Genomic DNA, 13,430 nt, shown 5'->3' on the forward strand with positions numbered 1-13,430 from the left:
TCGATAAATGGTACCATTCTGAAAAGATAACATGGACAGCCCTGATGAAAACGCTGGTCAAGGAAACACAACTGTGTGGACAGCAAGCCCAGATCCGGAAAAAGTTCCCAGACGTACATCAATTTGGTCGAATGACAGAGAAGGTGCAGATTCAGGTTTACAAAATGGAACTCCCTCGCAGCAAGAGCGTCGTATGTCTCAGTTTAGCCAAAAGATGGATTCACTGGAAATTCCTCGAACATCGCGTTCCGTATTTCAGAAAGTATCCAGCGCTGTAATTGCGATCAACAGAATGAAACGCGCCGTCAACAACGAGAATAATGAGCTTGAAAACTCATCTGCTCAACTCGTTCAAAGCGACGGAAAAACGACGAAAAAATCCGGCGATTCGGTGAAACTGGAGGAACAAATAACGAACGAAAAACTAACGAATTTACAACAGATATTCGAAGAGGCGGATGAAGATGGCGGGGGTGGGTTAGATATAGACGAATTTCGATACGCCATGAGGCAGACCATGGGTGCCGTCGATGACCACGAGTTGGAGATAGTTTTCATGAAAGTGGACACGAATTGCGATGGAACTGTCGACTGGGATGAATACCTGTCCTATATGTTGCTCGAGTACAAAGAGAAAGATCAAATGACCAGTATGCTTCAAGAGAAACCGTTCCCTAAATCTCTCAAAGATGTCGAATGCAATCACAGAGATGATATAACGACGATTACGTTTTTACCATCTCTAATAAATCGACACGGTAATTCTGCCGATGATATAGATTACCTCCACGGACGATACATTACAATCAGTAAAGAAGGTGTCATCAATTTATGGTCGTTAGATATGAACCATCTGAAAACGTACCACGCAAACGGTTCGAACGAGAGAACTAGATCTATTTGGGTAACCGATTTGGTGTGTATGCCTAATGTTAGTATGGTGGCCATTGCTTCAACCCAAAGAGATATCGCACTTTACGATCTTAATGCAAGTAAGTTTGAAAAGCATTACCGTATAAGTGGATTAGATCATTGTGCTTTATGCATGGATTACTGGTTTGACACTAAAGATATGAATAAAGGAATTCTCCTTTGGGGAGACGGAGGAGGTAACGTGTGCGGGGTCAAATTTAATGAGTGCATGTTGGGTGGATTGTTCGGCGCATATCCCGGTAAGCAGGTGCACGGTCAACGGATACCGTTTCCCGAGTTGCTGAAGGGCCAAGCGAAGGGTGTGCAAGCGTACAGGATGACTGGTTTACACGATGACTGGGTTAGTCAAGTGAAATATTTTCCCACGTTAGACTCTTTCATATCTTGTTCGGTATCGAGCACAAATTCGATGTATCTCGGCGATTTTGAACAGAAAAAGTCCAGTTCGTACTTCAGCGTGAAGAAAGGAATTCTATGTTTCGACTATAGTAAAATAACGAACATCATCGTCACAGGAGGAGTCGATCATTTGGTAAGATTGTGGAATCCATACGTCACCAGTAAAGCTATCGTCGTCTTCAAAGGTCACGCTAAAGCGGTCACTCACGTCATGATAAACAATGTCAGAGAACAAGTGATAAGCATCGCTAAAGATAAGACAATTAGAGTATTCAATATGGCGGATCAAAGTTGCGCGCAGGTTATACCCGGGATCAAAATACCGATGGGTCCACACGTGATCTCAGCGGCATTTTACAATCCGCAGACGCAATCTCTCATCCTTACTACCAATCAGTTAGCGTATTTTGAACGTAAAGACGAAGAAAGGCATCAGGAAATAAAATCGCACATGAAGCCAATATGTGCCGCACTTTATAACAAATTATTCAACCAGGTCGTAAGTGCGTGCCATGCGTCGGTCGTCAGTGTTTGGGATTTGGATACTGGGCAAAAGGTCATCCAATTCACAAATGCCCACAAAGTAGTGGAACGTGGAGAGGAACGAGGTGTCGAAATAACAGCCATGGAATTCGATCCAACAGGTCGGCGATTGATAACAGGGGCCAGGGATGGAACCGTTAAAATCTGGAATTTCAACAACGGAGCCTGTCTTAGAGAGCTCGATACGCCAGGAGGTTGCGAGGTCACAGGAATCGTCTGTCCGAAGCAGAGGATTGTGATCGCTGGTTGGAACAGGCGAATATCTACATTCATCGACGCGAAAGATGCAGAAGACATCGGTAAAGTTTGGGCATCTTGGCACAAAGATGACATCCTCTCAGTAGCATTTTACCCGCGCTCGAGTATCATTGCAACGAGTTCGTATAACGGCGATATAATAATATGGTCACTGGAAACAGCTCATGCCCTGAGTCATATCAATGTTAACGAAAGTGCCTATCCACAAACAACATCGCGACTAAGTACACAGTACTTCTCCAATAGAAGCTGCAGTAGTTTGGAATCATCGAAAACTCCGGTTAAAGGTGGTAGAGCTATCACCGTGAAAGAAATGATAGCACTGAACACGCAAGAAGCGACTGCTGGTAGGCGATCGGGTATGTCAACCTCTCACGGTCATAGATCGGGATGGAAGACACCTGAAATCGACGGTCGTAGGACCAGTTTCGATGCCAGCAGTCCAGTGAGTAATCGCAGAGCGAGTGTAGCGGACAGAGGCAGTAGCAAGCGACGAGGGAGTAGAGTCAATACGGGAGGTAGTGATAGCCGTAAGGATAAGAGTAACCTCGAAAGTTGTGCTGAAGACAGTGAACACGACGCTACACCTCCCTCTCCAGGAATACACTCTCTCATTTCTGATGACAGTGTAAAATTAACGCAGTCACTTATTGATGCCTATAGGAATAAACACGCTGCATCAGTTGATAACATAGTTTTTTTACAAACTCGCGAAACCGGTCCCAGTACAGCAACTTTGATGGCAGCTGGAGCGGAGGGCTGGGTTCGAGCCTGGTCTATACATCACAAAGGTGGGCTCAAAGGTCAATTCATCGCATCCCACAAACCCGGGGAGTCAATTACTGCCATGTCGACTGACACTAAAAACCAGTTTCTCATGACCGGCGATACGTTAGGTTACGTCAAAATCTGGGACATTACCGAATATTGCATATCTAAAAGGCAACTAGAACAAATGAAGCCGGTCAGTCATGAGGAACTCGAAAAACTATTTCCGTATGTGCGATTTGCAAATGATCCGATCGTCAGGAAAATCAAACGCAGAGCAATGGCGAATGTAATTAGTGTTAGTAGCGAGCCACCTCCTACAAGTAAACCGGACGAGACAATGCACGGTCCTCCAACACTTAATTCTTTCAAGGCTCATACTAAAGCTGTAACTCACATCGAGTTTGTTGAAGATAGAAAGCTACTCATAACCAGTAGTTTAGATTGTTCTGTTCGCTTATGGACATTGTGCGGAAGGTACATAGGTACGTTTGGCCAACCCGACCCTTGGGAAAAACTACCAAAAGTCATGAACGTAAAAGAACGAGAAGTAACGATGCCACCAGATATAAGAAAATGTGCATCTGCCGGAACACTTCAGGTTCTCAAAGGTGGAATGGCACAGAAATGGAAGATGGCAAGAAACATCGTGTTGATTTGGTTGACTAAAGCGAGAAAGCAGCAGCAACATTTAGATAGTTTGAATGAATCGATTATAGAAACACCGCACACAGATACCGACGAAGACGAGAGTGAGAAAGAACCGGCGTTAGAACATATACTTGGAAGACATTACAAAGCTAAAGTGAGACACAGAATTCCACCGCAGTTGCCTCCAATTCGACATAATCAGAGTCAGGTAGCTATCTCCTGAAAAAAAGTTTTGAAAATTTGATCAGAAAATTGTAATGAGCAGTCTTATCTAAATTTACAGGTGGTTGTTTATTCAAGTCTTCCTTTTCACGATATGGTTCCAATCAACGACTTCGTACCACCACCGTTTTTACAAGAAGTGCTCGATCGACAACATGGAGGTGGAGCCGCGCAGGAAACTTCCAAATTTGGCCAAAAAGTACGAACCGTACATCCATTCAGGCGGTTGTGATTAATGCGAACGATTTCAAACATTTCAACTTTCTTTTCCTAGATGAGAACGTTTATGTCGAAACAAAGGACTGTTCGAGCTTTGAACAGCGCTTGTGGTGCCAACAATCGCCGACGACGTACGCTTGAATCCCGCAGAAAAACATTGTTTCGCCACCAGTCCCCATCATCACCAGTCAGCTCTCGCTAAAACTACTTAACACTCGATAATACTTACAACTGTGCTTATAAATATTAAATAATTCGTCGGTTTCTTTTATTCATTGTAATCTATCTTAGAAAAAAGTCTCTATTTTTGAGAAAATAAAACAGCCTATCTATACTGTTGATTAACTTCTTACTACATTACGGTATGCATTTGTACATGATCATATTGTTTGTTACACTAAAATAAAATATCAAGAAAGGAATTGTTTAGTTTTCGATCGTTCCAATGTCGCATGGAGGATTATGATGTATAAGTATCCTAATCCAAAACACTGCTCCTTACAAGCATTTTGGGCCATGGAATTTGACTTTCATTATAGAATTGTAGGATTGGAGTATCACTATTTATTTATTCAACAAACAAACATTCATTTATAGATTGTTAATTATATCTCCGCCGTTCACAGTCCATCTTGTTGGTTCATCGAGGGCCAAGATGTACCAGCGGGAATAGTTTGATTATTATGAGACTGCGGTATTAATGTATTCAAACGAGATTCTAATACCGTTATTCTATCTTTGAGATAAACGTTCTCATATTCTAGTTCGAGTGACCGTTTATAGAAACTCTTTTCTTTCACTTTCTTCGCTTGTCTCGATCGCCTAGCCGACTCGTTGTTTTTTCGTCGCTTTTCCCAGTACGCGCAATCTTTCTCATCAGTCGGAACCATGTTCTTTTTTCTTTTTCTAATAAGCTGCCGCGGTTTGTAACCACCGATAGTTGCGCCAGCGCTGAGCAACTGATCGACGTCAAGATCTAATTTACCGGTATTCAACTGGTCACTGATAATCTCTCGTGTTTTGGTACAGTAGGCTTCTTCGCCTTCTTCTGGATTTTGCGCCAAATTAACTGATGGTCCATCCAGCACAGCTTCTTGCTGTTGGAGATGTAAACCATATTCCATGTGTATATCTGGTTTCAATTCACCGTTTGGTGTCATCGAGAACTTGTTGTTATTATTTTGAGGCGGGTAAGTAGTGCCGGCATAGGTTTGGTCATTAACGTACGGTTCCATGTTTGTGAAATGAATTATACCAGCTGTTTCATCTTGATCATACGCCGTTAATGCGGCCTGTACAGTTGTTAGTTTTTCGTTTGTATATTCATCATTCGTCGGGATAATTTCACTACAACTGACTGAACGGTTCTCTTGTCGCCAAGAGGTTGTAGTAGCACATGTATCACTAACCGGTATAAATGGCCACATATTCGGATCAATTGGTGAAACGGATAATGGATAGTTTTGGTCCGTGGAATTGACATTTTCATAAGTTCTGGTATTTAATTCATTGCTCTTGGTGCCGGTGTTTGGTGCGGTGCCGTATGTCTGAGCATCGAATGCTGTTCCTACGGCAGCCGCTGATAAACAGCTTTTGTATACGGTGTCTAATGCCATCATCACCTGGAAAATTAAATTCACAATTCAGTAGTTATCATCCTAGTGTAAGATTTATTCAAAATGAGTTACCAAATATTTTGATTGTCAGTTGACTCATGCCGGTGTTCATCGGCAAATAAAGCCGATGTCCGATTCCGCCAAACTACATGTATTGGTTACCCAAAGATGGAGTCGTACATCGAAGAGGACAATAAAAAATCTGAAATTCAGGTGATTATTCGAGTTACACGTCTTTATCGTCATGGAAATTGGGTTAGAATATGAAGGAGTTGTTGGTGCTAACAGAGTCGATGAGATATTTTGGTCCTATAACGTAAATCATTCCTGAAATATTACAATTTTGTGCCGGTGTGCAAAAAGCAGTACTCCGACTCGTCTCGTCTCCTCACTCACTGGACTGCTACACAGTCAGTCTCAGTTCACAGACACAACACTTTTAATCTTGAAATAGAATACAAAATAGATATAGTTGTGGGATTGGTTTTCACTCGATTCTTTGCTGCTGTCTAATTTGACACAGTGCTCACTTCAGTAGGACAGAGAGGGGTAGAGGGCAGTGGGGGCTATTAGTAAGTATTATCCATTAGGGCTCATTGGAATATAGGCCCTATCATTAATGCTTATTTTGGAATTGAACCTAAATGATAATTTTTGTGATTTCAGGAATGTATTGACTTGTCAGCAGGCAATATCGTTTCGACTGAACCGATCATGAACGAACCTCAACGTATCATTGATACACCGACAAGTTTTACTGCAAGCATGCCTTTATTACAAGGTAATAAAACTTGTTTCGAAACTGATGATAGTTTGAATACAATTTCAGCAAAAATAACATCGAATAAAGATGATAGCAACGGAGCCGATGAATCCGATAAAACAGACGCTGATGCCGTAGTGACTAAGACTGCTGGAGAACCTGAAGCGATTAACAAGATGTATCACAAACTTGAAAAATCTCAACAAGATGAATCTGCACCTGAGATGAATACTGATTTAACTGTAAAGAACACTGATAGTCCAGATGTTGTGAAAAGCTCAGAAGTTTCAGAGATCAATGGCAAAGAACGTGATTGCAATAATGAGAATGATAAATCCATATCGTCAAATATTGATAAGGATTCAAATGTAGATACAAACCCTGCTGCTTTTGAGCTGAAGCTGAAAGATGAAGATTTAATCGGTCCTGCAATAAAAAACTTACAGAAAACTTCACCAGAAATTACTGAGAAAACAGAATCTGAGCATAGATCAGCAAATAAAGTGAACAGCCAACTAACCACTGAAAATAACTTAGTTAATGATAAACTAAAAGATAATAGAACGGACAAAATTACTGATTCATTATCCTTGAAAAATGATTCTATAAGTAATTCTGATTCTGTTCAAACCAAAGTACCATCCTCATTATCATCTTCATCCACTGTCGCGATTCATCATTCTTCTCATTCATCCGCTGTTAGTAGTAGTAACATGTCATCATCATCATCATCATCATCATCATCATCATCATCATCTCTCATCTCTAATCATGGAATCAATTCAGAAAATGATGAGTCATCTCATCATATTAAAACAGATCGGAATGCTGGTGAGTTAATAGTGTGTCTTGTGTGTGTGTGTTAGTAAAACTGCATGTCGTCTACGTCTCATCAGTAGTATATCAAATTGTAGTTCTGGTCAACCCTACTTTTAACGCTGCATATATTGATAACTAATTGATAAGTAACTTAAATCGAGGCATCAAATAACTTAGGATCTTGTCATCAGTTAAGATAAAGTAACGCTTGAAATCAAGTCTGTAAGTTAAGTGAAATTAAGTCAGTAAGTAATTTTGTATTTGCACAAAAAATGTGGGTGTCCAGAACTACCATTTTTTATACCGGGGTACTGCTATCATCTCTCAATATTTTTGCATATTGCATGTAAATTTCATTTCATTTTGCTCCATTTTCATTTGAGGAGAAAGAAAATCTAAACACTTCCATTTTGTATTTCAGGTATGTTGGAAGGAGGGAAAGTGGCGCTTACGAGAACTCCCGTACTTTCTGAAAGTCTCGTCGGTAAATGTGTCGTCGAAGAGAAAGTCGAGTCTCATTCCAACTCGCCAACAGCCGTCGTTCCGTTGAGCTTCGCCGATCAAGGATTAGGCCACGTAATCGAACATTCGTACTCAGATTCGAGTTTATTGAAATCGACGGTGCAGTCGCACGCCGGTAACGATATCGTCGCGTTTAAACCGACCGACCCCGGCGTCGTTTCGGATAGTTTATCCTCCGAACTCGAAGAACCGGTCGTGTCGTCTATTGACAAAATAATAGAATCGGTGAAAGCGATGGGTGAGAACGCAGCTTCGCCGGCCGAATCGAGTCCTTCCGATTTCAACTCGGTATCGATGATCGCTAATTTCGACGAATCGAGTAACGTTCCGTCGTCGTTCGATCCGATCGACGAGAGCAGTAATTTGGGCGAGTGTAAAAATGATGATGAACTGAGTAATAACGATTTAAGCGTCGCGGTATCGGCCGCTGATTTGATGGACGATACGAGTAATCTACCGAGTGAAACTGGTTCGATGATGGATACGAGCGATAGTATTCACTTCACCGTACCGAAAAATATCAACGAAGAAACGATGATGTCCGTCGACGATACGACTAAAGACGACAGCATGGACGGTTCAACTAAAGAGACGAATAAACCGAAAAGAAGACCTAAAAGTCGACGAAGCAGCACTTGTTCCATGGCTGTTGAGCTCGGATTGGATTCGCATAAGATCGGGTAAATTAAGAAATATTTGAAATTATACCGGGTCCCTACAGATTCCTTGAAAACGGAAAAGGTGCTTAAAACTTTTAATTTGAGCAAAATGCCGCAAACTCCTTCGATTTTGAGCATAAAACAAAAAAATTTCGCTCCAGCTGTTATATAAATTTTCTTACCATTTGCAACCATTAGGCATAATCTTCCGGTGGAGAAAATATTTGAGTATCAGTGGCCGCAGGAGAAAAATGGAGAATGGTTCTTACTTCAAGAACAATTGTCGGAATATTTAGGAATAAAATCGTTTAAGAGAAAATATCCAGGTAACTATACCATTGTTTTAGTACTAAACTAAACTTTTAGTTTAAAAAAATGTACATCGAATCTGCTCCAATTCATCCATTCTTTCTACTGATAATTTTCAAATGATACAAGAGTTGAGTGCGGTTTTCTCAAAGGAATTTTTTTGAATTTAAGATATGACACGACACAATGTTGATATGCGAGAACGAAATTTTCTAAAAGAGACAGGAGCAGTAACAGAGACCCAGTGCGATCTAGGTGAGTCAGTATTTACATTTACCTGGCTATTAGATATTTGTTTATTCCAAAGATATTTGATGATTGCCTAAACCAGATTAAATGTGATATTAGTACGATAACCACACTCAAACGTGGTGAACGGATAATAGGATAAAAACCCACTCTGTACAATTGAAAGAATTTAAAATCGAGATTTTAATTCTAAAATGTAAAAACAACGTTTCGATCTCACACTAGAGATCATCGTCTAAATGTGATATGCATTGGATATCGATATTGATATTGACTCTAAGTCAGACGTTTCATAGCTGGGTTCTTGTTGAAGAATTAAAGGTTACTTACGGTATTTATAGAAGTGCCGTCCGTGCCTGTTATCTGACAACTGACGTTTAATCCACCTTTTATACATTTTATGCGCACATTTTTTTGGCTTTCGTCATTATCTGCTTATTGTCTATTTGTATCGGAAGATGTGATATTATTTCTGGCGTCTTCATCATTTAATCAACTTACGGTACGGGGGTCTGCGCAGTTCGGGATAAATACGTTTTGGTTTTCGAGTGAATCCGTCGCGAATTGTTAATCAACCGCGACCCCGGTGCGCTGCTTATAATCCACACGCTAGGTATTCTGAGTATTAATGAACAGGCAACTTCCGAACAAAGAAAAGAACAAATGATACAACCAATGTCGGTTTCCCGTTTTGCTCCCCATGAGCGAGAGGGATTACCAGTTGTTCAATATCTCTTATTACAATGGTTACTATGACATGTTTTGTTGTGTTTTGTTGCCGACCGAAGTCATGGAGTTAAAAGTCACCTTGTTGCAGCTCTTGTATTTGGCTAAAACTTTTCGAAAATCTATCAAGTTATGAAGTTGAATTGTGCATGTTGCGCGGGTTTTTTATTGATTCGAAAAAAAACTGGTTTCTATATTCTGGTTAAAACACATTTAGAGACTGTGATGTTATTTGGATTATTGTATCCAGTGGGTCCAATTATAAAGGTCACACGTCAGACAAGTGGTTGAAACACGCCCCCTGCTGTAGGAGGATGAATATCCCATTGTCAATCATAATCCGGTTGTGATTAAAAAAGCCCGTAGGCTCTCGGAGCTGAATGAAAACTACTATTGTTACGATGAAAGTTTTTCTGAGGATACTTTTTCCTAATTGTTGTATACCAGTAGATATGAATGCGTACTATTGTTTACCGTATTTTACTACATTGTACTATAATTTTTCCAGGATTAACTGCCATACGAACTGAAGACGTCTTAGATATGATGGCTAAAGAATATCCTGAAAAATATACTGTAAGATATTAACAGCGTCAGTCTCTTTTACGCCTATGATGACGCTCAGTTGATTTCATGATTTCTATACTATTTTAGGAATTGACTGCCATATTACATGAAAAAGAGAAGAAAAGAGCTGATGAGACAAAAAAGAAATATCAGCAGGTTCGTGTCATACCAGCATTCAATTTCTTCAGTCCCAGCATTCAATTTCTTCAGTCCCCATGATAAAAATTTGAATAAGTTTTTCATGTGGTTTTCTTCAGCCGACTATTGAAAAAAGCAAAATGAAGGAGTTCATTCGAAAAGCTGTAAAACGATGTGCTGAATATAATCAGAGTTTTATGAGAGAAAAACGAGAGGAACGCGCTGCTTACTTCGATCTACAAACTATGGTCAGTTTGTAGCGCAGTTGAATATTATTATCATTGCTTTATCGGTTTATCAAATTCCATAATATATTTTATATATTCTAATTGTCAGGAAATCCACCATCCAATAACCAAGAAAATGAAACTTGAACCGAGAGCTCTCGGAGCGTATCCAGTAGCTTTACTGCCCGGCCAGTATCAAGATAGTTATAAGATGTACAAATCGGAGGAATTGAAATATTTCCCTCTGAATACCGTTATGTATAACCCTCCGAAAAAACTGAAAACGATATACGCTGATCCTAACGAACCGACAGATTCCGAATCTGAAGACAGTGTCGCTTCGGTATGTGTTCAAAACTATTCATAATCGATGTGTGCGTTTAAACTGATTTTAGCAGAATTAGAATTTATATCTGATTAGATTTATTAACACAACGCATGTCATTTAAAGCTTTGCCTGTTCACTTTAACTGCTTCACGTTTAAAATCAATCAACTCCTTAACAATCTATATGATACATATGATAATGAGCTAAAGACCGGAATTCCTTCCTTCTTCGTTAAAAGTCAAAACATTTCAATCGAGGTGTGAAAGTTTCTGGTTTTCTTGTCTTGCAGCGAGAAGGCTCTTCTGCAGGGTCAGACACTACTGCTAGTAAAAATGATAGTGAAGCAAAATCAGAGATTGTCGCATCTCTGCAGACTCAAAAGGTGTGCCCCATAAGGGTTAACCTTGTTGTTACATTAAATACCATTCTCATTTACCGTTATTTCACAATATTCATAATAACATCAGTCTTTGTTTCCTAACAAAAGTTACGTTATGTATTTTTGTTGTTGAATGTTTCATTCATAACTTTGTCTTCTTAACCACAATTTGAAATTGTTTCACTAATACTGCCATTCATTTAACTTAACACTGAATTCATTCTTGCATCGAGTCACTGCGCTGTTTGTAATTTCTACTAACATATCTCATATTTCACTATGATTTCCAAAGATTAGAATTTCATTTCATGATCATCTCAATGTGTTGTGCACTTGTCTTAGCGTGTAAAGAAGTCAAAATCATTTATTTCATGTCCAATCTAAATTGTAGCTGTTGACTATTGTATCATCTGGTATGAATGACTCCATTACATTCACTAATGTAGTTTCCATTTTGTAATCTATCCTGTGACATATAAATCTTTATTTATGATAAGTGAATTTTATCGATGTTCATTTGTATAGGACTCTTCTGAAGAGACAAATAGTAAAGGAACCGATGGGCAAAACGTATCCAATGGAGGAGACGATCAGGTAGATGAATAATAGATGAAAATAATCTGACGGCATAATGGAAAATATGATGTTCTAAAACCTTGTTTCTTTTTTAAAACATTTTAGTCGACTCCCAAGCCATCAAATTCACCCGAGTGCCGGATATGTAATGAAACAGCCGATTCAAATAACCAGGAGCAGTTTATCGTGTGTTCAGAGTGTAAGAGTGCCGGTAAGTCCCCTTAGGTTTTAATTCCAGATAGAATTTAATGAATTGATGATATTTATAACCGTTGATGGTTTATGAATATTTCAGGTCATCCTTCATGTTTGGATGTTACTGCGGATATGATACCTATAATTACTAGTTATCCGTGGCAATGTATGGAATGTAAAACATGTGTGGAATGTATGGATCCACACGATGAGGTAATTAAATGATTTCGATCGGCGCATTTCGTAATTTGGTTTAGTTTTTTCTCATGACAATTTTGATTTAATTCATTCCAGGATAAGATGATGTTTTGTGACAGGTGTGATCGTGGATATCATACGTTTTGCGTCGGATTGCGTTCGATTCCGAATGGAAATTGGAAGTGCCCCAGTTGTAAACCACCAACGGAAAAAACACCTGGAAAACCTGGAAGGTGAGTGAAAATATGATTACTGAACTAGAGCAGGGGTCAGATTGATATAGAAAAAATGAGAAAAATTGATGTCTGTTTAAAGATTTTTGAAAAATCTTGACAATCAAAAAAAACAATTTCCAGAAAAGTTGATGTCAAGATATTTATGCCATAAGCTGTGGAACTCAGAATTTTGAGAAAACCCTCATTTGGCGGATTAGAATTCCTAGTCATGTTTGAAGATGAAATTTTGATGCTATGTAATTTCAGGAAGCCCAAAAATTCGAAGGATCTGAAAGCAGAACCACAAGAGGTTAAAGTGAGGAAGAAACCTGGTCCAAAACCTAAGAATAAAGACAACAAGGAACCTAAAGAGAAAAGGGAGCCAAAGAAAAAGAAGGAGGTCAAGGAAAAGGTTCCGAAAATTAAAAAAGAGAAGACACCTAAGAAGCAGGAAAAGGAAGAAGATGAAAATGAATGAGATTGCTCTTTCTTATGTGTTCAGCTTATGTTGTAGAACATTGTAATAACAGTGCATTTAATTGATCTATCAGCATCTAATACATTAGCTTTAGTAGTGTAATGTGTGCTGGCTAAAGTATCTATCATTGATTTAAGTGTATATAGCAGTAGATTTTTTGAAAATCTATATGTGTTATTTATTTAATTTTGCAAAATGTATAGTGAATTGATTTTCTGTACCGGCAATATGCTTTATATATGAATAAATTGTTTTATGAGGAATCATGTTTTATTCATCGTTGTCATATTTGATCTTATCAGAGGATAGAAAATGGGCGATTCAAAATATTCAGTCGAGTATTCCAGTATCATCATCAGTGTCTTGCGAGGATAAGGGAACTGGACAGGTCTCTTAAGAGAACTTAACAGGATGAATCCGGGCAGAAAGCATGAATGCAGATCCATACCCAGGCCAAGAGAGGCTCATTCATT

General features: G+C 39.2%; 2 protein-coding genes across 3 annotated transcripts; both read left to right on the forward strand.

Moving 5' to 3' along the window:
* The first annotated feature begins 31 nt into the window (after nucleotides 1-31).
* On the forward strand, nucleotides 32-4,260 carry LOC141915210 (cilia- and flagella-associated protein 337-like). Its single transcript, XM_074806664.1, has 3 exons — nucleotides 32-3,760; nucleotides 3,836-3,973; nucleotides 4,049-4,260. The coding sequence occupies exons 1-3, from the start codon at nucleotides 32-34 to the stop codon at nucleotides 4,193-4,195; spliced, it is 4,014 nt and encodes a 1,337-aa protein (XP_074662765.1). The 3' UTR covers nucleotides 4,196-4,260.
* Nucleotides 4,261-5,770: 1,510 nt separating this feature from the next.
* On the forward strand, nucleotides 5,771-13,210 carry LOC141906152 (PHD finger protein 10-like). 2 transcript variants are annotated; one of them, XM_074795371.1, is made up of 15 exons: nucleotides 5,771-5,822; nucleotides 6,276-6,390; nucleotides 7,613-8,393; nucleotides 8,571-8,698; nucleotides 8,853-8,936; nucleotides 10,165-10,232; nucleotides 10,311-10,379; nucleotides 10,481-10,609; nucleotides 10,698-10,931; nucleotides 11,206-11,298; nucleotides 11,821-11,889; nucleotides 11,977-12,082; nucleotides 12,167-12,279; nucleotides 12,361-12,497; nucleotides 12,747-13,210. In XM_074795371.1, exons 1-15 carry the CDS (start codon nucleotides 5,778-5,780, stop codon nucleotides 12,955-12,957), a joined length of 2,382 nt encoding a protein of 793 aa, XP_074651472.1. In that variant the 5' UTR covers nucleotides 5,771-5,777; the 3' UTR covers nucleotides 12,958-13,210. The 2 variants fall into 2 exon arrangements, with proteins under 2 accessions (XP_074651472.1, XP_074651479.1); XM_074795378.1 differs by lacking the exon at nucleotides 11,206-11,298.
* Nucleotides 13,211-13,430: the final 220 nt, after the last annotated feature.

This window comes from Tubulanus polymorphus, chromosome 1, assembly GCF_964204645.1.
Source record: "Tubulanus polymorphus chromosome 1, tnTubPoly1.2, whole genome shotgun sequence".
Taxonomy (NCBI): Eukaryota; Metazoa; Nemertea; class Palaeonemertea; order Tubulaniformes; family Tubulanidae; genus Tubulanus; species Tubulanus polymorphus.